We start from the raw sequence: 25938 nt of genomic DNA on the forward strand, positions 1-25938 counted from the left end.
CTCGAGTTTTCAGTCTTCCAGCTGGGATCAGTGCCAAACTGCTACTCTGTTGGAACTGGCAGTAGCGTGGATCATGGCCCTGATGCAGTGTAGGGAGGTGGGGAGGATAGCCACAAGAGTTTTTGTTGAAGTCACTCAAGGGTCAGGAGAACTGAATCTGGAGGACATGAAAAGGCTCACTGGGGCCTTGACTCTGGTCGCCAGCATCCTTGGTTAACTCCTGTGGGAAGCTGCTGTCCTATGGAGTATACTTTATCCCACCTGCACTTCTGATGGTCTGGGTCCTGCAGCTTTAGGACCCAGACCTCAAACCCAAACCAGCCTGGGGTGCTGTCCTTGATGAAAAGGAGTATTAATTAGTGCTGGTCCTTGGTGGGGTGTATTAAGAGGTGCCTGGTAATCTAAGAGGCCATGGTGCATTGCCTCATGGGAGGATGTTGCTTTGAATAACAAGAAAGGATGGAGTTTGTCCACTTAAGAGAATAGGAATTGTATTATGCTTTTTTTTTTAAATATTTATTTACTTATTATGTATACAATATTGTCTGTGTGTATACCTGCAGGCCAGAAGAGGGCACCAGACCTCATTACAGATGGTTGTGAGCCACCATGTGGTTGCTGGGAATTGAACTCAGGACCTTTGGAAGAGCAGGCAATGCTCTTAACCACTGAGCCATCTCTCCAGCCCTGTATTATGCTTTGATACTGGGTGGCTGGGGACCCAAGAGCCACACCCTACTAGGGAATTGATTTAAGATATCATGAAGGGCAGCAGGTGGTGATTTAAGTACCACATAGGCACTCCTATGCCCTCCTTTGGGTTTCTCTGGTATACTGTGGGTCTGTCTGCCTAAGGTGGGAAGGAAGGACTTCAAGACTGGAATCTAGCATGTGACTCAGCCCCACCTAGACCTATGCCCAGTTTGCCAGCTGGCCCTATGCTATGAAATAGCTGCAAGGCAGGAGTTTGGAGTTGGGGTGTTAGAAGGTGTGAGGTGCTCTTGAGATTGTCTCCTGGAACTTCTTCTGTAGACCAGACTGGCCTCGAAAGTCCCAGAGATCCGCCTGCCTCTGTGTCCCACGTACTGGGACTAAAGGCGTGCGCCACCACTGCCCACCCAGCCTTTACTTCATTCTTACTGGTATGCACTAGTCCTATTGGCATCCAGATGTGGCACCTTCATTCTGCCTCCCCAGGACTTGGTGTGCTGTGGTACCAGTGTATAGTGAGGTGCTCAGGCAAGCTGTACCCGTCGTCATGCTGGGTGCAGAATTGGCCTTTGTCAAGGGCACAGAGAGAGGCTGCCTTTCTGCCAGCCTTGTAACAGTCACCCCACTTCTGTAGACGTTAACACACAGATGCATCTGTTTGTCTCACTGTGAGAAAAACTGCCTCATCTTTTTTGAAGCTATTGTGTTACGGTGCTGTGTCTTCTCCATTGGGAGTCTGGTTCTCTGTCCCAGCGTGCAGCTAACAATAAAATGGGTTATAACCTGCAGGAGTGCTAATGTTTTTTTCCCAGCACCTCCTTTCATCAAGAAGGAAGCTGTTCCCAGGGGTGTCTGGTTTCCCACCAGCCATTCACTAAGTCCTACACTGTTCTTGATCTGGGAGGACTGGTTTTGTGAAGTGACAGCTCAGCGCAATCTCCTCAGCTAGAAAGACGAGCAGCTAGTAAGTTATGGCCGACCTTGGCAGAGGCCAGACACTCTTGGGCCCCTAGATTTCTCAGACAGCCTCTCCTGGGTCCTCTGCACTCCCACATTCAAGCAGAGTGAGGGAGGAACCCTTCCATCCTGGGTAGTAGGGTAGAAGCCTAGATCAAAGGCTACATTCTCCGGTAGAAACAAAGCCAGTCATGCCTGTCAGATCAGACCATGGCCCCAAGTTCCTAGCTGGACTTCCAGCTGAAATAATGCCAGCCTGGGAGATGATTGGCCTCGGGGACAGGCGTCAGAGCTGGGGCTGGAGAGATGACTCATTTGTGAGGAACAGTCCCCCCAAGTCTGCAAGCAGAGAGGCAGAGGCCAGAGCTGGAGGGCACTGAGAAGTGTACAGTGTAGATCCTGGGCTCTAGTCAAGGCCAGCCTGACTCCGTGTAGAGTGTTATTAGCATGCACAAGGCCCTGTGGTTCAATCCTCTAACACAGAAATACATAGGGAAGCCAGGCACGGTAGCTTGGGCTTATTTATTAACCCAGTGCTCAGGAGTCAGAAGTGGGAGTTCAAGACCTGTCTCAGACAAACACAGAAAGAGGTTGGAGAGAGAGCTCAGCAAGTAAGAGCTTGCTGGGAGAGCTTGAAGACCTGAGTTGAAATCCCCAGCAGCCACATGAAAAGTCTGATGGGCACGTGCATACCTGTAATTTGAGTGCAGTGGGGAAAGACAGAAAGGTTGTTGGAGCTTGCTGGCTGCAAGCTACCTCCAGGTTGAATGCGACTCTGTCTCAAGGGAATAAGAGGAGGAGTGATAGGCAGGATGCCTGACCTTTCCTCTGGCCTCTGCATGCACATTGGAGGCAAGTACACATACACACGCACACGCATACATGCACATACAACATACCCACTCATCCCCCCCCCCCATGCACTGTGGGAAGCTTTGGGTTTAATTCTCAGTATCACAAACAGAAATAAGAGACTAAAAAGAGCGCTAGGGTATGCCTGGATGTAGAGTGCCTGCCTGACCGGCATGAAGCCCTGGGTTCCATCCCAGTAGGGAGCTGGTGAGCTGTGGTCCTGCCTTTGTAAGTCTTGTTTCTTACTGCTGACTGGTTCTGTGGGACCCACCATGGCCCTGGCTCAGCCTAGGGCCCTAAGGTGAACGAGTGTGCCTCGTGCTATATAGGTGGCTCAGAACTCTAGGGAACACACTGAGCAGACGGCTCCTGGGGGCCACTATTGAAGAGTTCTTCAGACTGCCATTTCTGACAGAGGAGGCCAGCTGGGAGTGCAGCTCATGGAGTGCAGGACTCAGTATGTGCCTACCTTTCTCATTCTCCTACCGAGTGCCGTGCTGTGGCCCCACCATGGTTACAGTGTCCCTAGAGACCTTCTAGGCCTGGGAGCGGCAGACGGGCTTAGTCCTGTGTGCAGGTTGATTAGCTTCGGCTGGGTTTTAAATCTTCCACCATGATCGTGGGGAAAAGTGTTCAGTCTGTTAGCTGTGACATCAGGAGGGGGGATTGGTATCACTCCATTCATGAAGTGTAGTATCATGAGAAAGTTGAGGCCCAGGGAAATTGTGTCTGTATGTTCCGCCGTGGACCTAGATTTAGAAGCCAATGCTGTTGACTCTCATTCCTGTACTCTTTCTGTTGCTTTGGCATTAAGGAATCATCCTAGCTAGAGAGAAGACGGTGCTAAATAACCAGGGCAGAATAGCAACAGGCTGTTGAGGAGACGGAGAGGGGGGTTCAGACTGGAGAGGGCAGAGGGCTGGCTCTTGTAAGAGAAGCCTGACTGGTGTAGAAAGTAAATTTTCTATCCCCTTCAGTGACAGGGGCAGAGAGGGTGAAGCTGCTGCCTGGGCCCTTGGTGCTAGGTTTTAAAGCATTTTTCCTTCAGCAGCAAAGAGAATGTGGTGTCAGGAGCCCCACCCACTCATCCACTTCTGGATCGGCCTCCAAATGCATGCAAAGCCTTTATTTATGATGCACGTGGGGAGAAGGTATTTGAAGTGTGTGAGTGTGGTCGAAGTGCTGGTGTTCTTTGGAGCTGCTTTGCGGCAGAGGGAAATGGGGTACTCTTTAAATTTTGTTGCACAGTGAAGAGGACTATTCTGACCCCAGAACAATTCTTGTGTGCTTGCTGGCTGGTTGGGCCCACCTGTTGTATCTGTAGCACTCTGTGTTCTGGTTGAGACTTCATTTGTGTCCCACATGTGACACGGATCTGGTGGGTCTTAGTCTCTGTTGCACATCATTCATGGACAAGAGACTGGAATTCCCACAGGAGAAGCCCCTGCACCCTTCTCTTCAGGAGCTTCTCAGAGCCATGAGTAGAGTGTGACAGGAGCCACAGCACCCAGCAGTTTCAGCCGAGAGTGGACCCAGGAACTCATGGCTCCAGCTAGTAGCTCATCTTTCTTACAGGAAGAGGAGCTAGTTTGGCAGGTGTAAGAGTCGTCTAATCTTTTCCCGCCGGCAGTGTTGCTGCATCCTCCTTGCACTTGTTGATGGGCCACATAGTCACCCTCTGACTGACGTTCTTCGGGGCTAGTGGTTGGCAGTCATAGTCATGAAAGGAAGAAAGCAAACCTGCCTGGGCGTGTGGATTGCTGCCCTCCTGAGACTGCAGCTCTCAGCATCACAAATGCTGTAACCATGCTGGCCAGCTCTTTCTCATTTTCCCTACCCCTCTACAGTGACAGGTGAAGCATGTGGCAAGAGAGACATGCGGCCTGTGTGATTGTGGTTTGTAAGGAAGTTCAAGTATTCTTTGGAAGTGTGTTTTGATGGATAGTGGGGTGTTAATCTGGAGTTTGCTTTAAAATTCTTCCTGTGTTTCAGCAAAGAAGGGTGAAACTTTCCTTGCTCCTTGATAAGGTATGGGCACATGTGGCAGACTGTGTGTCCCTTTGGGTTTGTATTTGTGATGATTCACAATGAGGCTTGCAGAAAAACTCTTGTGATGGCTTAGCAGGTGAAGGTGATTGTTGCTGAGTCTGACATGACCTGCGTGGTGGAGGGAGAGAATTGCGCGTTGTTCTCTGGCCTCTCTTACTCATAAATAAATGTAATTTTTAAAAATATTTGTTTTATTATTTCTTTGTGCATATATGTGTGCATACGCTCATGTGCATGTGCATTTTGGTTTCCATGGAAGCCAGAAGAGGGTGTTAGAACCCTTGGAGTCGGAGTCACAGGTATTGTGAACTGCCCTCATGTGGGTGCTGGGAACCAAAGTCAGGTTCTCTGCAAGAGCAGTTCTTGCTCCTAACCACTAAACCATCTCTCCAACCTCTAAACGTAATTGAAAGGAAGGAAGATTGCAAAATGTGTGTGGCGTTCTGTTGGGGCCTCGCTGTCACACTGGCCTGTTCAGAGAAGCTGCCGCAGGGTGCTCTGTTTGCTCTGCTCTTGTGTTTTTGCTCCTCCTCGTTTATGTAGTTAATGTTTTATTGAAAAGTTGTAATATGTCCAGAGCTCCCTCAAATGACAGGAGCCTCACCATTGGTAGGTTTGCAGAGGTTATTCATAGTGCCCTTGTATAAATAGTAATATGAGTTTTGTTTTTATTGAATAAACACTAGCAGGAAGTAAGTGAGTAGTTTGAGCCCCTGATTTTCCCGGGATCTCACTGAAGCCAAGGTCCCAGGAGAAGGAAGGGTCCTCGTAGGGTCCTATCTCACGGCATGGAGGGGCTTCCTCACAGTGGGTGTGGCCGGGCCGCAACCACTTTGCTGGATCTGAACCCCTATCAGCTGTCAGAGCCGGGTGGTGTCTGGACTGAGCCACAGTCTCTGCCTTGACTCCTTCTCGTCCTGTTTTAGGGGTTAGCTCCTTTCACAGTAGCTAAACCTCTTGAGGGCAGACAGTTAATGTTTTCCAGCAGGCCCGCCACAGGGAAGGCCGAATGCATAAAGAACTCTGATTGGGGGGGGGGGCAAGGGCCTGCTGAGGTAGGCCATGGCTGCCAGCTGTTCAGAGCTACATGCTGACAGCTGTCAAGGGGAGCAGGTGCCAGGCTGCCATGGAGGGAGACAAGGTCTTCCTGGTATCCATTCTTTATGGACACATGGGGGCTGACTGAGAGGAGGCGTGTGCATCAGGGGACTTAATGAAGGAGTGAGAAATGCCGGATATAGAAAGCCAGTTAGATCTCCTGACATGGCCAGCCCATTTCCAAGCCGTCCTGTATGGCCATAACCTGATCCCGCAGACTGGCCTGGAAGTGTCTTATCTGTGTTTAATACTTGAGCCTTCTGTCGGTGCTAGTGTCCTCTGACTCTCTGAGCTACTGCTTTGGGCAAGAGATACCTGGTGTCTTTTGTTTACTTGTTGGTGGGAGGCGTGGGTAGGAACACAAGGTTTCAGAGTCGGGTTGGCTCCATATCAGGACCCAGTTCTTGGATACGGTCGTCCGTAGTGCCGGGTCGTGGTGGTTTGCTTGCTTCTGTGAAGGGACTATTGCAAACCTAGGATGGATCAGACCCTTGGTGGACTCCTGAGTCAGCGTTCACTGTTCTGTTTCTCATCTGCTTCTGTTGGGAGTGTGAATTGTCACAGTTGCTTTGCAAATGTATCTGGCATTGTATGGAGTCCACACACCCACAGCCCACCTTGGCTTCCTTCCTAGGCATACAGCCGAGAGAAGCTATCACACGGACATTAGGAAGCACGAACGGGAATGCCCACTGTACCCTCATGCACAATAACAAAAAACGGGAAACAGCCCAGATGCCCATCAATGGGAGAACGGTTGGATACACTAAGACACAATTGCACAATGGAATATTACCCAGCTGTCTAAACAAATTAAGTACAGTGGCATGCGGCGCTGAAGATGAATTCTAGCAATACATAAATATTAGGTAAAAATAGCATGTTCCCAGATACCACACATAGCCTATTCTTTTGTTGTAAGGTGAAAGGCAACTAAACTGGCGTACTCACTAGGACTATTTATAGGCAGTCAGAGTGTTTAAGAAAGCTAGCTGGAATTTTCAGGTTCTGAAATCTGGAAGTAGGGTGTCTGGTTAATTGTCGGTTCTGTCAGGGTCCTGGCCTTTGTTTTCGGAGGAGGTCTTGCAGATGGTTATTGCATTGTGGAGTGAGGTTAGTGTGTGACCCGACGTGAACATCAGGGGCCAAGGATTATGTTCACTAATTATCCCGCTCCGTGCATGTTAGTCCAACAGTCCTGCAGCTGGAGTTGGTTTTAGCTAAGGCTGATGTGATCCAGCATTTGCTGAGGATTGGTGTGGAGCCTGTGTTTTCATAGTTACCCTCCCCCCTGCTTCTGTCTCACCACCTGTCCATCCAGTTCAGGTCTCCCTTCTCTGGGATGCCTGCGGGCTGCTGTGACTTCAGCCAGCTTGCGACTTTCCCCCTTCCTTAACCTTTTGTTTCCTATCTGCTCCACACGATTAATGCCTTGTTGGTGAGCGACCTCTCAGGGTAATCGTTTCCACGTGTGTTCACGCGGGTCTCTGATGAGCTGTAATCTCCATCTCCTCTTCTGTGGTGGATAGCTCCCTAGTTCTGGGCCCGCTTGCCCCTTCCTCTGAGACAGCAGAACTCAAGTCCTCTTCTGGCTACATGGCCAGGCAGGCCATTTGGCCATGTGTAGCGTGGTTGAGGTGGCCTCCTGCCTTCCTTCTTTCTTTTCTTCCTGCGGAACAGGGAAAGGGCCTCCCAAAGGGCAGTGAGATCAGAAACACCCAGGGCCATGATACCCTATGCTGGGGCTCACCTGGCTTCTCATAAATCTGCATCTCTAGCCGGGCAGTGGTGGCGCACGCCTTTAATCCCAGCACTCGGGAGGCAGAGGCAGGTGGATCTCTGAGTTCGAGGCCAGCCTGGTCTACAAGAGCTAGTTCCAGGACAGACTCTAGAAACTACAGGGAAACCCTGTCTCGAAAAACCAAAAATAAATAAATAAATAAATAAATAAATAAACAAATAAATAAATAAATAAATAAATCTGCGTCTCTGAGTTGCTGCTTTTCGAGGCTTTATCGCCACAATTGAGCATAATTCTCTGTGGTATGTCCGATGGCCCTCCACCTGTTCTTAGCATTACTAGATACAGGATGAGTATCCCATGAATCCCGTGACTTAAAAGTCTGTGGCAGCTGTTGACTTCCAGACTCCAGGATCATTTGCATTCACCCAGAGACCTGAATCCCCAGGGACTCTGGTCCTCTCTGATCACTCTTGGTTGATCCGGGCATCTCTTGACTCCTAAACCATGTTTTTTTTTTTTGTTTTTTTTTTGTTTTTTTTTTGGGGGGGTTATTTAACTTTATTTTATGTGCATTGGTGTGAAGGTGTCAGATCCCCTAGAACTGGATTTTCAGACAGTTGTGAGCTGCCATGTGGGTGCTGGGAATTGAACCTGGGTCCTCGGGAAGAGCAGTCAGTGCTCTTAACCACTGAGCCATCTCTCCAGCCCCTTTGACTCCTAAACCATGTTACATGTTACTTCTCAGTGAGACAGTTTGCCACCGTCGGGTCTCTGCCCAGACATCACATTTGCATGCACAGCATACTGGGTGTGTGTGGGGGTGTGCGCCGCAAGGGAGTGCACTCAGCTCCACAGACCCGGACCTAGCATCTGTGCCCTGGAATGGCTGATCCTGACAGTCACCGCTGTTGAAGGTGGCTCTCCTACCCGACCCTGCCAGCCCTGGGCCACCATTCTTGTCTCCTCTCTAGAGGAAAACCAGCATGGATTGTAGGGCTGGAAGTGTAGCATTTTATTGTGATTTCAGTTTCTCTTTTTAATTGGTTAATTTCGGTGGGTGGGTTGTTTTGAGACAGGGTCTCACTGTGTAGGTCTTTATTATTCTGCTTGGGATCCACTTGTAAATGGAGGCAGGATGATAGCTACGCTTGGAAAGGGAATGGGGGTGACTTAACTGGGTAGGTGTAGGGTTTTCACCTAGGGCAGTCCAATGTGGAGCCCAGCAGCAGCCTCACCCTCTGATTCGGTGACTGGGCAGCAGTCACAATTCTGGAATGCTAACCTCCGGGCATGGCCAGTCTCTGCAGTCTGTGAGGAGAAAGCCCTTAGCCATCTCAGCAGGCCTGGGGCTCCAGTGAGTGGCCAGCTGGAGGCTGAGCCAACGCGGCTTACCCAGTGGTGGCACTGCCCTGTAGGTGGAGTAGGCCATGCTTCTCCGCCCGCCCTCCTCGGAGGGGGTGGTGGTTTAGGATGACTGGTACTGACCTTGCAACACACTCTCTTTACAAGCAGGTCTCTATTTTCCTGTGCCCAGCAGGCAGCGGTCCTGGCTGAGCTCACAGTGGGGAGGGCTAATCACTGCCTGGAGGGCAGGAAGACTATATGTATTCACATTCCTGTCCTGGTTTCTGGTGCCCTGCTGTGAAGACTCTGCCGCACTTAGTGAATGAAGACATGGAGGAATCTAAAAGGGAAGCAGCAGCTGAGTGTGCAAAGGAGACTGGGGTGGGGGCAGGTGGCTTAAAGAGCCCAGTGTACAGAAACCCGGAGAGAAAGCTAAGGCTTGGGAGGGTCTGGGAACATGGGTGCAACTGCCTGGAGAAGCCGGCATGTTTGTCCATCTGCCTTTCCTTGGGTACCCAGATTTGCATCATTCGTATGAGCTTGGTTGGCCACCTCTTCACCTGCCAACCCCTCTGGATCCTTGGGAAGACACACAGGGACTTCACTGTGTCACCAAGCTTATCGTGGCCTTAAGGTTGGAAGGTCGAGCCCCACTTGGGGGCTACCAGTCGCGCCCCGGCTTTCAAATTCATCTATCCTTCCATGCTTCCAGTAGAATGTGTAGCTGGAGAGAGCTGGCCATCCACTTCGGTGCCTTGCAGGCACTCAGTCAGTTATTGTGGTGTTGGGTCTGTTCATGGCATCTTTGGGCTACAGCTGGAGGAAGGAGTCCACTTGCTGCCATAGAAGGGGTGGGGGTGCAGACTGCCTCCTTCTGCCCAGTAGGTTTGGCTGCCAGGAAGCAGAAAAACTGTGTTTAATGACTAGACCCTCAGCTGGCTGAGGGACCGCGGGGGCCGCTGGTCTGATTTTCCAAGACAGTGTCCCTGTTTGGGGACAGGAAGGGAGGGGAAAGGCTCTGTCTTCAAATAGCGCTGACTCGGTGTGCCTGACTGAGGGGCAGTGTTCGTCCCCATCAGTAAGATCCACTGCCATGCTGTTACATAGAGGGTGAACATGCTTCCTGCGGAGTGTGGTCCCTGGATTAGATCATTTGGCAAATGGTTTTGACTCCCTTGAGTGCCGGACCCTGGGAAGTAATAGCCCCCATTGCCACACTTAGGAGCCCACAAGTTAGTTGGGAAGGAGACTGCAAACGTGCATCTGGTTGAGCCAGGAAGGCTAGTGCACAGCTTTGTAACCAGTGAAGTTCGCCTTTGCTATACACAGTTATAGTCACCTGTCACATTTGATTACATAGAAGAGTGGCAGCATACCTTAACTCCTGGTTCAGACATCGTCTGGTCAACTATGGCCTTGTCTTGTACCCAAGGAGGCTAGAAAAGGATGTTGGCTTCTTTGGGAGAGGAGTTACAGGCAGTTATGAGCTGCCCTAAGAGGTTTGGGACTCAAACCCAGGTCCTTTACAAGAGCAGCCAATACTCAGCCAATACTGCTGAGCCGTCTCTCCAGCCCCAGTCAGGATCATCAGCCTGAATGCTGCACTCCACATAGTCCTCACCAGACACCTGAGCCCCCAAACCAGACAGAAAACCCCTAGGAAATCCTTGCTCACCTGAGCAACTTGGGATATCTGACCACAGAAGCTCAAGGCAGATGTAGTTGGGGTTCCAGAAACATCTGTCTGAGCCCTTCCCATTTGGTCTTCCCTTTGCCCGGAGCTCTCATTCCACATCTCGGCCTGGCTCGTACCCCACATTGCATGTCTGTCCTGTTCAGTCCTCCTTTCATCCAAGGCCCTGATACCCGGGATGTATTTACCCCCCTCCTTTTTCACAGCACACCCCGCCCCCCCCCAGCCCTGAGCTGTCAGGGAACTGTGGGTAGAGTGGATTTTTTTTTCCTTTTTTGAGACATTTGATGTGGAACTAACTATGTAGACCTGAATGGCCTCAAACACACAAGAGTTGTGACACCTGTCTCTGTCCACTGAGTGCTGGGATTCAAAAGGTGGGGTCTAGTACCTAGTGACCTCACTCTGGTTCCACTTGCCTAATTTAGGACTAAATGAGATAATGCAATATCTGGCTTCTGAGACCCTTTGATTTGTGATTGTTCAAAATAAAGTATCCTTTGCATTGGAGATGGGCGGTGTGTGTTGAGGTCTTGTAACCTCTGTTCACAGGAGCACAGCCTCCCTTTCAGCCAGCCCTGATCAGCCAGCGCTTGGTAGGCGTCTTCCAGGGGCTAACACTTGAGAATGACCTTCTTGGTTACCTGTGCAGAGGACACACAGTCAGCAGAGGAACTAGGAAGGCTTGGGATGGGGGCAGGCCTGGTAGGTGGGTGTCACAGGATACAGCAGGTTGTATCACGTGATGGGTGGAGCCACCAACCCCCCCCCCCCCATCCCCACCGGGGATGGCAGCCCTAAAGCCGATAATATCTGTTGAGATTTCACTTCCTGCGAAGATATTACTGGTAAACTTGTTCTCCCCTTACACACACACACACACACACGCACACACACAAAACACACACATGTGCACACCGCGTCACTACCCTGTTATCAGCCCTGTCCCACGCTGTCTTCCCTCAGTTTCCTGAGAGTATATTCTTGGTGACTAGGTGAAGTGTCATCTCTTGCTAAAGACTCCTACATCTTGGAAAGGAGCTGATTTATAGAGATCTGCCCACAGGGTGGGGGACAGTGAGGGGCTGTTCGAAGGCCAACACATACCCTGCTCATTCATCCACTCTGCCCCCCCTGCAGCCCTTGTCATTCATTCTCTCTGGCACAGACTGAGTCTAGAGGCATTGCTCATCCACTGCTGCACCCTCCCCCACTGAGCCCAGAACAGCCAGGTTCCTCAGTTCTCAGTGGGTGTCCCCATTAGCCCTGGGGAGTCAAAACTACCCTTGATATTATAGGCAGGGTATGCGCGTGCGTGCGTGAGTGCGTGCATATTTCCTCAGTTGGAGAAAGGAGAGAGAAGAAAGTCCTAGTAGATGACCCTGCTCAGCTCTCCTTCCTTCTAGGCTTGGCCCCGAGGGATGGAGAGGGCTTTGAGAGAAATGTTTTCAAAGCTTCTAGAGTGGAATTGACACCCCCTCTCCCTATGCAAAAGTAGCTGTGGTCTGTATGTCTCCAAGGGATCTACTTTCTTGGGCTATGGCCTTGAGTCTTCTTTACAGCTGGGCATTTCTAAGTCAGTGTGGAAGGGAGGGAATATCCATAGCCCCTAACTGTGTTGGGAATGACACCTAGCAAAACCCACAGGCACCAACGTGGCTTCGGGTGTAGCCAGCATGGGCTGGGGACTGGATTGCACGCCAGGTATAGAGCTTGCTGGCCTGTGGGTTAGACACTTGCTTGTCTGGCAGGCGTTCTGAAGCTGGCAGAGACTCTTAAAATCATACATAGATGGCACTCGCCCTGAGCAGTGGCTCTGTTCTCAGTTGTCACGCTGCGAATCTGGAGGAGAATGTACCATATCCTCCTTGCGATTGGAGAACAGAAGGTAATTTGGTCTCTGTTGCCGCCTGCCCTGCCATAGACCAGGCACCACACATCCCTGTAGATCTTGGTTGGTACCTATTCCTTGTTCTTTGTTGTTTCGCTTCAGGAGCTTGTAATGGAGCTGTTCTGCAGTGATGCGTCTGAGGAGGTGTATTTTATGAAGAGGTTTATTTAGCGCATGGTTTATGGGACTGGAAGCCCAAGACCAGGCAGCTGTTTTGGGGGCGGGGGTCCTCACAAAGGAGTGGGTGCAGAAGAGATCACATGACAAAGCAGAAAACAAGTGAGATTTGGGGTCCTTTGAAAACTACTTAATCACTTCCAATTCAGCCCTGTCTTTTAAAGGTCTTACCCTCTTCTAACATTGCCACTCTGGGGATTAAGCTTCCTTTTCATGAATCTTGGGGATTGCACACCACATCCAGAGCCTGGCGGGATCCCCAGCTCAGCAGCCAGCTGTCTTTGTTAGGGTGCTGGGCTTGCTGGAGGAGCTGCCTCCTCCCAGCTGTGGGCTCTGAGACAGGCCCACCCACACTCTCAGGCAGTCCTCCCTTCTCCCGGCAGGTTTTGTGGGTTTTGTTTCAGTCCATAATCTCCAAACAGGTGCAGCATGTGACACCCAGCAGGTACCCGGAAATCAGAGAGGCGGGCATTAAATACAACCACATATGTCACATTGCTGGTCTTCTAGATGTTTGCCTTGGGGTATGGAGTCGGGACCGTTAACCACAGAGTATTGGCGGCCTTTGTCCCAGGGTACTCATGTGACAATGTGTGCAATGGTAGACTCGTGTGCTGCCCCCACCCCAGTTTGCTTTTGGACCCTCAGGTCCTGTCTGGCTGCATGATGTGGGCTGCCATCTGCAGCTGGAGGCTCATGGACATTTTCTGCTGCTCTTGTTCTGCCTGTATCCCCAAAATGAAGGAACCAAGGGCAGTGGGTAAGGATAGTGTGCCAGGTACGGTGGGACGTAGTAGCTGAGGAGGTGTCACTTGCTAGGTGGAGGGAAGGCTATGCCTCGGTCATTGAGCTCTGGCTAGCGGGGCGCTCGGGGCAGCAGGTTCTGCCGGGAAGGCAGCGTAGAGCCTTCCGCGTGAGCAGAGGTGTGACGTACCTTGTTCTTCAGGAACTGCTGCAGGTTACATTGCCCCCTGTCAGGCCAGGCTCACTCCCAACAGTCGAGTCTCCAGGAAGCCTTGCCTTCTCTTCTCCTGTTGCTTTCTCACCAGGGAAACCAGGCCTTTCCTGGAAGCCCAAAGAAAGGCGTTTTGGGACCTGATTGATAGCAGTCTCCTGCTTTTGAGAGCAGGCTCCTTCTGTTAGCCCTGGCTCCAGGGCTGCAGCGCTGTCCTGTAAGCTGATGGTAGAAGTGTTGGTGGGCAGGGGACAGGATGGCTCTCTCCACTGGTCCTTGTTAGACATTGGAGCGAAAGGCTCTGTGCTGTGGTACAAAGAGCCCCAAGGCAGGGTCCAGTGGGTCCTGCTTCAAGACCTAAATGTGGTGCTAGGCCTCCCATTTTTGTCTACTCCGGGCTTGTTTTCTGGAAATCCATAAGGCCGTGCTGGTTTGGTTATGGACTTTGAGAAACGGCTCAGCAGTTAAGGATGGACACCGCCCTTGCAGAGGATCCGAGTCCACTTCTCAGCACACACATTGGGTGGCGAATAACTTCATATCACTTCAGTCCAGGGGATCTAATACCAGGTTCCATAGGTGCCTGGCCACACACAGGCACGCAGACACATAATTTAAAGTAAGACTTCAAAAAAAAAAAATAGCAGATTCTCCATATCTCCTGATGTTGGTTTGACTTTGTGTATAGTTGAGACCTGCCACCCCTACACATGTGGTTGCTGATGACATCTTGAGAGACATTGGTCCCCAAAGCCTCCCTCTGGGTTCTCACAACCAGGCAATGTGTTCACCTCATACATACACCTCAAGCATTTCCACTCTGTCCTGCTTCCCTGGCATTAGACAGACAGCTGTCCACATAGCCATAAGGAGCATCACACAGCCTTTAAAGAGAAGGGAGGGCGTTTCTTGGGGTTACTTTTGAAATGTCCTCTGGGCCCATCCCTCTTGAGTTCCTTGGGCTCTTCCTGGTGGGTGTGCACTTTCTTGCTCTAAGAGCAGGTAGCTCTGGGCTCCTGATGCAGGAAGATGCACTGTGTGTTGTATCCATCCGGTGCCCCTCCTCCCCCCCCAAAGGAGGGAATCCTGTTCTGCTACAGGAGAGTGTGATTCAGAGAGGGGCTGATTTGCCTTTTCTGGGGGTTCCCCTCACCCCAGTTCTCTTCAGTCAGCTGGTGTTTGTTTCTGTTTTGTTGGAAGAGGGTTTCTGGTGACTTGGTAACCTCAGACAGGCCTTAAAATTGCCTTATCCTAGAACACAGCTTGGCCTAATTAGAGAAACCTGTGCTGCCATGCTTGTTCAGACCGGGCTGGTTTCAGGCCCTGGGGACCCTGGATTAATTGAAACGAGGCGGAACAGATGGATTGAGTCTATCAGCAGTGCTCCATGGCAGCCTCTTCACACTAAAGCACTTCATTACCCACTGATTGTACCAGGACTCCTGCCCCAGTCAGCGGGGGCTGTGTGAGGACTGGAGGCCCCTGTACAGATGGAATTACAAGCTCCTGGTCCTCTGGGTCGTGCTTTGAGCAGGTGTCATGGATAAATCAGCGTTTTATATTTCTTCACGGCAGTTAAATTAGAAAATTGTAGTCCTGGCATAACAGGCCCCCAAAGCTCTCTGTGGCTCACGATTTTGGGGTTAAATCCCTATTGCCCTCTCAGGGGTGGCAATGTGGGAGGCATGCTGGCCTGGCCTCAAGTGGCAGGCTGGAAATGTCACGAGTCCACAGTGAAGGTATGAAGCAAGTGTCAGCTGCAGGAGATGCCCTGGTTTGGGCCACGGAGAGACTGGTAGAGACTGGTGGGGGATAAGCTTGCTCAGCCCTGCCCCTCACTCTGGTTCCTCCCATGAAATCCCTGTGCAGCGCTACACAGCAGGTCCTGCAGATGTGTACTGGTGATTCCTGTCCTGGACACCACATAGGAGTGATAGGAGGAGAGAGGGACAGGAACCTCCCGATGACTGGGTACTTCTAGTAAGAATCGTGAAGTGATCAGTAAGGCCCAGGAGCCAATGTTGGAAGGGCAGCTTTTGTTCTGGACGATGTTGAAGTGTTGTTCTGAGAACTATCTTGGCCAAATACAGGTCAAAGATTTTTGAGATGTAGCTAGTGGAGGAACGCACATTCGTGTCACGAGTGTTGGGACACAGTGCAAATGACCCGTGTTATGCTCCTCCCAGCTTCAGGGTCTCTGTGGGGCTCAGTTCCTGCCATGCTGGGTGGAGCCAGTATGGTGCAATTCCTAGGGAGAGCTTCCAGTGGAACCCTGATGGCATTTGTAGGCATCTGACACCAGTGAGCCTTTCCTGTGGGCTGTCACACACAGTTTGGGAATTGAGGAGTGATCCTTGTTTTGCTCCTCAGATGACCACCCTTGGGACTTTACAGTTTAGAAGGGCACAGCACGTTCAAGCCCGCATCATAGATTCACTTCGGAATGTGTTTTTTACATTTATATTCAGTATTCACTTAGGAACGTTTTCATGGAAAATTATAAAACGTTCCGAACTGTTCCTTTCTTCCTCCCACTTTGAAAGAGTTCATCTTTTGCTAACAGCTACAAGCTGTGAATCCTAAGGAAATAGTGGGAGAGAGTGCCAGGGTTGAAGGCACGGGAGATAACTCTGCAGAGGGAAGCATTTGGTTTTCCGGGGGTTTGGTGTCTCATCAGTATGGGAGAGAGAAGACACCTACATAAAAGAGGCTTTGTAAGGAAGTCTTAATGCAAATCTTTTAGGAATGTTTTCTGATTCAGTTTTCCCAACTGCCACCATTAGAGGCTTTTTGATGGCTGAGTGGGGAGCTGATTGACAAGTAAAATGTGGAAGTGGCAGATGAATAAATTTAGAGAGAGAGGAGGTTGCATGTGATCATGGGCACTTGTGTTCTGCCTGAGGTCTGGGAGCTGAGAAGGCCCTGGCTGGTGTTGCAGGGCTTGGTGTGGAAGGGCATCTCAGTGGAAGAGCCGATTGTGCATCCTTCAGTGTTCCGCTCACTAACCTGGGGCTTGATCTGCTGCTCACCTGAACAGTTTGTCAGCCTGGTCCTTGATCTCTCAGGCTCCTAAGCATCCTCCACAGCCCAGGCCAGAAGGCCCCTGCCACTGGGAAGTCCTTGACTGTGTTCCTTTTGCTGTGCTGTGGCTGTCTTGCCATTCTCAGGCACAGTGAGGTCTGTGTCCTGTGAATATCTGAACTCAGACTAGACTGAAGCGTGTGTGAGCAGCTCATACAAAGCTGATGTCATGTATGTTCCTGCCTTTTAGTCTTGACTCTGAGAGTCTGGGTAAGTCAGCATGAACATGCTTTGCGGTTTTGCCATATGGACCATCCCCATCTCCTTGGCAACCGAGAGCATCACTTTCCTCCTGCTGCCTGTGCAGGGTGTTTAACTTTTTGGGATTTCCCTTCTTGATTCAGGATTAACAGCTGCTGTGGCACCTCTTACAAAGATTAAGCTCTTAGCTTCAGCAGTTCCTATTTTCCCTTCTGGACAAATTGTCAACCACTAAGATTTCAGTTTCAGGGTGCTGGAGAGATGGCTCAGCTATTAAGAGCATTGACCTCTTTCAGGGGATTCCAAGTTCTTTGTGAGTACCCTGTATATGGTGACTCACAGCCACCTCTAAGTCCAATTCCAGGGGACTTGATACCCGCCTTTTGACCTCCATGGGTACCAGGTGTGCATGTGGTGCACATACATTTATGCAGGCAAAATACCTAGACACTTTTTTTTTTTAAAAAAAGTTTCACTCAGGTGGTGGTGGTTGTGGGTTGCTCTTTCCATTTCTCATGGAATCGTTGTTCTTTTTTGCTTGCTTGCTTGATTGATTGACTTTGGAGACAGTCTCACTATGTGTAGTCTTGGTTGGCCTGGAGCTTGCTTGTTATGTAGACCAGGCTGACCTCAGACTCACAGACGCCACCTGCCTCTACCTGGGATTAGAGTGCTGGGATTAAAGATGTGCGCTCCCCCCCCCCCCCCCCCCCCCCCCGCCTCGTTGGTTAAAACGCTGTTCTTGATCTGGCAATCCCACACTAACCTCCCCCACACATGCATACAAGAGTAGTTTTGTCCCAATCCCTCTCCTCATTTTGTTTCTTGGAGACAGTCTTATTTATAGCCTAGGCTGGCCTGAAACTCACTTCTGAATTCTAAGCTTGCTTTAAAACTCATGGTGATCCTCTTGCCTCAACCTCCGAAATGCTAGGATTATAGGTGTACACTTCCCAAATGCTCGGCTTGTAGATGTGCAACACCACACCTGGCTTGGGTTTTGGTGTCTTGAGATGTGATTTTACTATCTCTCCCAGGCTGGCCTTGAATTTGTGGTGATCTTTCTGTCTCTGTTTCCTGAGTTCTGGGGTTTCTGGCAAGTGCCACCATGCCCGCCTGGTGTTCTCCTGACCCTTCTAGTACCTTACATGTCTTCCACCTTTACAGAGAAAGAATCTTCTGTTCAAATGTATGGCAAAGACTAATAGGCCTGACCGGCTGTTTGAACCTTACAGTGAGACTCCAGCTTTGCCTTTGCTGATGTGTAGTGCTCTGTGTAGTGCCCTTCTGGATCTCCCCACCCACAGGCCCCTGCCTTCAGACTGTGTCCTGGGATTTTAGACATAAGCCGTCACGCCTAGTATATTCTTAAGTCTTCTGGGGCTTGCTGAAAACCACAGACCGTGACACTAGCCACCTTATGCCATCCTGCCAGTCAGGGTCAAAATGGAGGGAGGCTCAGTTTGTGGTTCTGGCTTGTTCATAGTGCAGGCGCAGGGACTGTCCTGAGGCCCATCAAAGCTGGTGTGACAGACCCTCCTTGACAGGGTTGTAGCTGCTCCCCTTGGTCTCGAGCAATTGATGAGATCCTGTGTTAGGATTTGAAGCCCAGATTAGTATGGCAGAAAGGGTGCCTATTATAATATTAAGCACTCTCCTGCCTGGCTCCTCCCTGGGGCTCAGGCTGCCTCTGCAGGAAGCATACACCCTCCTCTGACCCAGATTTGGGGGATTGTTTCAAGCAACTGACTGCCAGTGGGCCATTCCAGGATTGGATTTACTCCACTTTCATTTATGAAAAGGAAAATCTGGGGTTTCCGCGGCCTCTTATGTGCGGCTGCGACAGCGGATCTCAAGTCCAGTATGGAGGGTGCAGACTCTTACCCACCCTACTCAGGGGTAGTAGGGTAGGGGTGCTCTCTGGAAGGACAGCTTGTTAAACCCAAGCCTTGGTTAAGGCTCCCTCATCCCCATATCAGGATGCCGTTGTGGTATTTTGGGGTGGTTGGGTCTGGCGGAGTGTGGGGAGCTCAACACTGGGCTGTACTCCAGCATCAGCCAGCCTTGCCCCTCACAGCCAGCCTGGGTGGGACCAGGTGTCCCAAGCAGACTGTGGCAGTTGCTTCACAGTGGCTTTCTGTTCTGAGTGCCAGGCAGAGGGGCCTCTCGTCAGCACCCTGCTCACGTCCCTAGTAGGCTGAGGCCCATCCTGGAGGGAGGCTCCAGCCCTGCGGGAGCCCCAACACTTTGCTGGACTTTGTTGGGGGAGGTCAAAGGTACAAGGGAACTCATGGGCCACGGAGTACCTTGTCACTCTTGGGGACCCTGTAGCTATCTATGACTGTCGAAGCTTTGGGATGTGACTGGTACATCTGGGAATACAAATTACCGTTTTAGTTTGTCCGAATTTAAAAAAAGAAAAAAAGATATTCCCGAGTGTATTTGGAACAACTAGGGAATTGAAATCTACTTGTTTAGCTATAAATTTATTAAATCTATGTACACTTCAAGTTTTTCCAAATTGCATACAAATTGAGTGATCTAAGTGTAAAATATACTGTGAATATCAAAGATCCTATGAGAAAGAATGTAAAATGACTCAGTAATTTTTATCTTGTTTTATGATTACATTTAGATACATTGGCTAAAAAGTATTATGAAAATATTTCCACTTTTATTTACCTTTTTAAAGTGGGCTTCTGGAGAAATTGGAATTAACGATGTGTCTCAAGTTGCATGTTATTGGCAATGCTAACCTTTGAGCCTGCTTTTGCTGCAATGTTATGGATGCTCCATTAAGAGAACTGGTTAATGACCCTTTAGTGGTTTTTTTTTTTTCTCTTTCATTGAATTAGGTCTTAGAAGACTCCTGCTGTTTTACAAGGAACACTTTTAAAAAATCCTGTATATAAATATTGTTTCTTTATTACCGTTTTCTTGAGACAGGGTCTTGTCGTGTAGCCCAGGCTGGTCTGGAATTCCCGGCAATTCTCATGCCTCACCCTTTTGAATGCTGAAATTATTGGCATCCACCACCATGACATAAACCGTTTTTTTCTCTATTGCATAAATAACATCTTTCTTAAGAGAAATGAGGAAGTACTGATTAAATGAATCTAAGCCTCCTGTTTCGAAAGACAGTTTTCCTAATGGTGCTTTGTAATGATATTTGCTTATTTTAGCACAAAAGTAAAGCTTGGAGATTTGACAGATTACCTTGAGAACGGTGAAGAAAGCATTGCTTACTATACTCACGTCATTTATAGAAGGGTGCATGAAGGTTTGAGGTTTGGACAAGGTGGCAGGAAAGCCACCAGGACTTGGAATGCAGGTGGTTGTCAAGGATGGTCTTGATCTCCCAGGGTAGCCTGATGCTAAGACCCCACAGAGGGAGCTGCCTAAAAGGATGGGCATGCTGTCCTAAAAGCCCTATTCTCCAGATGTGCTCTTTGGACCTGTGCTGGGAGAGTTTTGTGTGTTGCCACCGAAGTATGTTTGAGATGACAGCTGTGGTCAGCAAGATGACATGTGAGCCCAGGTACTAGATATTCCCCACTGTCAAGTGTCTCACCTCATGCTTCTGAGATGGTTTTGAGGTGCTCAGCTGTGTACTGACTGGTACTGGGTTTGTTTCTCAAATGCCAGTGGGAAGCCTACTGAATACAGCCTCCGCCTCCCCTCCAAGCAGCAGAGAAGTCGGACTCAGACTGTATCTCAGTAGAAACCCTTTTCAAAGGCACCCACTCTTTCCCACCAGTCTTCCATAAAACCGGAGTTTTCTTTTGATGTGTGTGTGTGTGTGTGTGTGTGTGTGCATGTGTGCCTCCCCATACATGCACATGGAGCCAGAGGTGATGTTGGATGTCTTCTTCTATCACTCCACTTATCTTCTTCTTCATCATCTTCATCATCATCATCAAGTCAGAGTCTCTCACTGAATCTGGAGCTCACTACTAGGCTGGCTGGTGATCTCTGAAGATCCACCTGTTGTTGCTGCCACTCCCCACCCCTGCCATGCCTCAATTTTCATTTGAGTACTGGAGCTCCGGACTTGGGTTTTTCTTTTCTGGATCTGTAAAAAGCAGTCCTAAGCAAGGAGGAAGAATGGGTCTGCCCAAACCGGGGAATGACCTGCGCCGTGTGTGGCAGTGCTGCCACCACTGGTCAGAGCACAGCTCCTAAAAGACCCACAGATAGGAGGCCTTGCCCCACCTTCTTTCAGGGGCCTTTGTATGCAGGTCAGGAGGCAGCTGTGCCCAAGGCCACCTTTTCTGACTGGGCTGAAAGTCACTCCCTGGGGAAAAACAAAATCTCTTCTAGAACTTGCCCCAAAGCCTCATCCCATGCTTGGATCCTCCCGTCCTCAGCTTGTAAAGGCTCAGTAGCATCTCCATTATTTATTCCCTATTTTGTTTTAACTGCACCTACTATAGGAACAAAAACAATTCCATATAGCTTTTGAAAAGAGGCTTAGTCCTAGCATGTCATTCATCTCTCCCTGCAAGTTTCTACATATGCAGCCACCATTTTTATTTGATAGCAAGACAGAATGATTACAGTCTGTGTTGAATGGCTCATCCTATCATTTAGGGCCTTCACGGTTGCCACACAGTGGCTGCACACTTCTCTAGTGACTTGATTAGCTGTGATTTACCTAATGGCTCTTTATTCTTGTCTTCTTTAATGGTGTCGTTCTCTCTTTGTCTCTATAGGAAGTTCTCCAGCAGCTGATCGTAATGAATTTGCCCAATGTTTTGATGATTGGCAAAGATCCACTGTCTGGTGAGTGCAAGCACCCCACCTCCCACCTTCTGTAGTGCCTGCGCGATGCCATCAGTTTGGACAGCTGTTAGCCACAGCTCTGGCTGCCAGCTCGAAGCCAGCACTGTGAAACACGTGATGGTCTTGGTGAGGCTTTAAAGGGTGGCTTACTGTCCGGAGACTTTAGGCCAAGCATGCATTTCTTCCCTTGGAGAGTACGTCCCTCTCCACTCTCAGATGCAATGCAGAGACAGACGGGCCTTTGCTGTGTTCCTTCTGAGAATGTGGGTCTGACTTTGGGAGTCTGAATCGTGGTGGCCTCTGCAGACCCCACTCTTGTCAACACGGCACCCATTTCAGTGTGATGGATGGCGTCCCTAGATTGGACGCAAGCACCCTTTTGGGAGCCAGCGTCTCTCCCCTGTCCCGTGTCCCTCGCTGGACTGAGAGCACCTCGTGGGCAAGGGTTCTGAGCCCCTCTGGTCTGGGACTCAGTAGGTCTGTAAAGTGGCAAATCCTCCTAACGCCTTCTGGGTCACAGCACAGCTCATTCCACGTGCAGGTGATTTCCAGGTGAAAAGGTGGTGGGTGGCCTCCCTTATACATTGTCTTGCTGCGGCACCCAGTGTGCGCCCTGGGGTCCGAGCTCCTCATGCTGGTTCCTTGTTCCTTGGTTGCTTTGAACTCTGGAGTCCATGAGGTGTTAGGACAAACAAGGGAACGAGGCCTGCAGGATGGGCTGAGGCCAGGGGGTCCTGAGAGCCAGCAGTTTTCACGGAAGGAGCTTCCCTCTGTGGGCTGCTTCTTGGCCTCCCGGGGTCTGCCTGACCTTTCTCCTGACTGGGACAGTCCCTAAGTTGCCGTGATATTGGAAGAAAAATAAACCCAGTGACCAGTCAAGGACATGACTTCTAAAGCAGCAGTTCGTTTGGCAGCTCGACCTTGGACAGCTTAAGTAGGTAGGACACTCCTTTTGGGCTCCAGCTGGCAAGATGTCCACCTCTTTTTTTTTCTGTGCACCCAAAAAAAGACATCCTTGGCACTGGCTCATAAGCGCTCATGAGCAGCTTGACGTGGTGGCCCTTCCATGTCCACCAGGTTGCTTGGTGGCTCCTGCCTGTGAGGACCTTCCCCATTCTATCCCATTGCATCAGGAACGGGGGCATTTGGTTCCCCGACTCTGGATTCAGCTTATGGCCCTCCAAAAAGAGGGAGAATGCCAGCTGTGGTCTGTCCAGCCACCCCTGAACTTCAGGGACAGTTGGGTCCTATGAGACTTGAACGGTGATGATGGGGAACTGTTGCCTTCCAGGTTGATGAGGGGCTGATGTTAGCCAGTAGATAGGGGTATACCTTGTAAGGTTGGCTGTGCCAGCAAGGGCTGCCGTTCTGTCTGGTTTGAGGGCAGTGGAGGAGCCGGAGAACAGAACACCTGCTCCTGTGCCAGCCTTTGAACAGTGTGGAAATGACAGTGTGCTTCTGGGGTGTGTCAATGTCATTCCCATTTCTATAGGTGTGGAATTTATGTATGCACACACCCTTGCCGCTAGCTGATAAGCAGAACAGCTGATCGGCAGCTCAGGCTCTCTGGGGCCTGAGTTCCTGTCTGTGGCACGCACCCCAGCTCGGCAGTTGCCAACATTGAACCTGTTTGGATCACGTGGTGCTGAGAGAACTGGCAATGGTGAACGGATCGACGTAATAAACATTTTCTCCTCGCCCTGCCTGACCCCCCTGTCATCTGTGCCACTTCCTCACCTTCCTGTTGCTTCCAGATCTGGACGCCTTTTGTCTCTCTTCTTCAGGGTCCCTTACCCCTACCAGAGACAGAGTATCCATGTTAGGGAAAACAAGTCCTTGTTCCTGTGTGGCACCAACCCAGAGTACCCACAGAAAAGTAGATTCTTTTTCAATTATATTTATTTATTTTAAGGGGGGGGCAGAGGCAGATGGGCCATGGCAGGCATGTGGTTATCAAAGGACGGTTTGCAGGAGTTGGTTCTCTCCTTCCACCATAGAGAGTCCAGGGATCAAACTTAGGTCATCAGGCTTGGTGATAAATGAATTTACCTGCTGAGCCATTTTGTCAGCCTGATTTGAAACCAAAACCAAAACCCAGCTTTATCTGCATAATTTCATTTGTCACATTCCCCCCAGTTTTAAGTGTATCATTCACGCTAGTGCTTTTCCCCAAAAGTGCACAGAATTGTATAACCCTCACATCATTCCATGGGGTACTGCTTTTCAGTGTTGGTCAGCAGACGAGGTGAATGGTCCCAGGGCTTCTCTGTGATACAGAACCAATGCTCACCCATTCCAGAGACTCTAGGTCCAGCTCTAAGGAGAAGTGATGGGGAGACACCGTGAGCATCGCATATTAAAACAAAAAACGGCATTCACGCCTAAGTTCAGAGACCTAGGCAGGCCTGAATAACATGGTAGACAGGGGCCTCAGCAGGCTGCCTTTGAGGGCAGAGGTGGCCTCCCCACGACACACGGATGAGTAGGTTTGACAGGGCTCCTGAGGGGTTCTGAGAGTCAAGGGGGATGGCGGGAGTCATCTGCCAGCAAGAAGATGCAAACACAAATCCCAGGCGGTATTTATGGAATTGTATTTTCAGTTTTAAATTTTAAAAATAGATGTGTGAAGCATTTTGTGTTTCCTTTTAAACAAAGAACGGGGTTAGCATTTTAAAGGAATTGAGTGGCTGCCCAGGGGTAGAGAGAATAGGCTTTTTCACTCCTGTCTCCTGCATCTAATGAGGGGCGCATTTAAACCTTTTTTTTTTTTTTTTTTTTTTTTTTTGGCAGAGGCTCACACCATGCTGTTAATCATAGCTTTCTGCTGTTTGAGGTTACTTTTGTGTTATTGGCACACGTAGCACAATGGAACAATGTCTCTGATCCCAAATAGTGTGGATTCCCCTGTGGGATACCCTCCTGGTGCCACTGGCTGCTCTTCTCTTGCTTGCTGCCTCCTCTCTCAGGCACCCTGGGGGCAGACCCTTTCAAGTCCTTGCTTGTTGAGCTTCCTCAGCAAGGCCCTCCTGGCCTCCTTGTCCCTCAGCAGCCTGTCCCATTCTTCCTGTCCTGTTTTCCCTTCTTTCCTAGCTCCCTTGAGAGGATAGGCTGTGCCTAGATCAGGGTCTGGAGTGAAATAACTTCTTGGCGAACACGCAGAGTCACAGCCCATGTGCTGGAGGCCTGCCCCCGCCTCTTCCTGTCTCTCCATGTGCTGCTCCTTTTAACAGCTTCCTAGGGCTTCCTACAGTTGTTTAACCACAGACTCGGATACGTAAAAGGTCACTCGGGTGGTGTTTAATCTCTGCTTCATAACAGCTGTCTCTTCCTTAGGCCCAAGATGGCCCCCAGAGAGCCACACTAGCTTTCCAGCTGCATAACCATCAAGCCCCTCTGGTTTCCTGGTAAGCGTGCTCTGTAGAAGCCTTATGAAGACCAAGGGCCCACATCAGCTCTGACTGTAGAATGAGGTGGGGGGTGCACACGACACTTCTGGTTTCTCAGCACCTAGGCCTGCCCCTGTGCCCCTCCCCACACGGAAAGACGGAATTTGTCTGACAAGAAGCCAGAGGGTTAGCAAATTAATTTCTGTGATGCCGCAAAGAACGGTCTGGAAGAGAACTTGGTTTCTTCGTCCAAGGCTTGTATCCAAGCGCAGTGGTGGTTTACATACTCATAAATTGCTGATCTCATCTGCATTAGCAAGAATAGAAGGGAAGGAGCCATGAAGGTGCAGAGACCCTGTTGAGAGAGAGACATGCATGCAGCACGGAGGTCTCCTAGGTAACCGTGTTTAAACCTTACACCATGCAAATGGTTATGTTTGAGGGTTTTTGACCATAGCTCCCAAGCAGGACCTGCCACCACCATTGCTATGTTGACTCTGAATGTCAGTTCAGATTCCGGGGTGGGGGCCGCCGTGGAGGGGTTGCAACCCCGTATGTGTGCTCCATAGGGACCTGTCTGTGAATACAAGCTGCAACTCTTGGGACCAGCTGTCAGTGGTTTGGCCATTGGTCCCAAGTGTTCCTGGCGTGGTGGTTGAGAAAGGTCTCCAGCAGCAGGCGGGGCTCATGGAGGGTTCAGAGCATTCTGTGTATACCCTTCCTCCTTGGCCAAGTGTGGGGTCCTGTGATGTCTGCTGCTCCGGTTAAGGAAGCCAGAGGCCTGGTTTCTGACCCTCCCAAGGAGACCCAAATGCCCTTGTATCTTTTTTCATCCTGGCTGGCTGCCTCTTGGCTGGAGACTTGCAGAAGGAGCTCAGCCCAAACCTGCTCTTCAGCCTTTGCTGCTCAGATGCTCCCTGTACTGGATCCAGGGGCCCTGGAGCCATAGAAAAGCCCTCAGTGTGTATTGAGCAGGGAGGTGAAAGAGGAGAATCCATAATGATGGGTATCCCGGCA

At 50.2% G+C, this 25938-nt stretch overlaps 1 protein-coding gene across 2 annotated transcripts in view; it reads left to right on the forward strand.

The window, feature by feature from the left end:
- Ccdc88c (coiled-coil domain containing 88C) overlaps positions 1 to 25938 on the forward strand; it is a 127596-nt gene that overhangs the window by 24449 nt on the left and 77209 nt on the right. For both annotated transcript variants that reach the window (XM_038337617.1, XM_038337618.1), the window contains exon 4: positions 21466 to 21535. In XM_038337617.1, the coding sequence (XP_038193545.1) occupies positions 21466 to 21535 (70 nt within the window). The remainder of the gene's footprint in view (positions 1 to 21465; positions 21536 to 25938) is intronic.

This window comes from Arvicola amphibius, chromosome 7, assembly GCF_903992535.2.
Source record: "Arvicola amphibius chromosome 7, mArvAmp1.2, whole genome shotgun sequence".
Lineage (NCBI taxonomy): Eukaryota > Metazoa > Chordata > Mammalia > Rodentia > Cricetidae > Arvicola > Arvicola amphibius.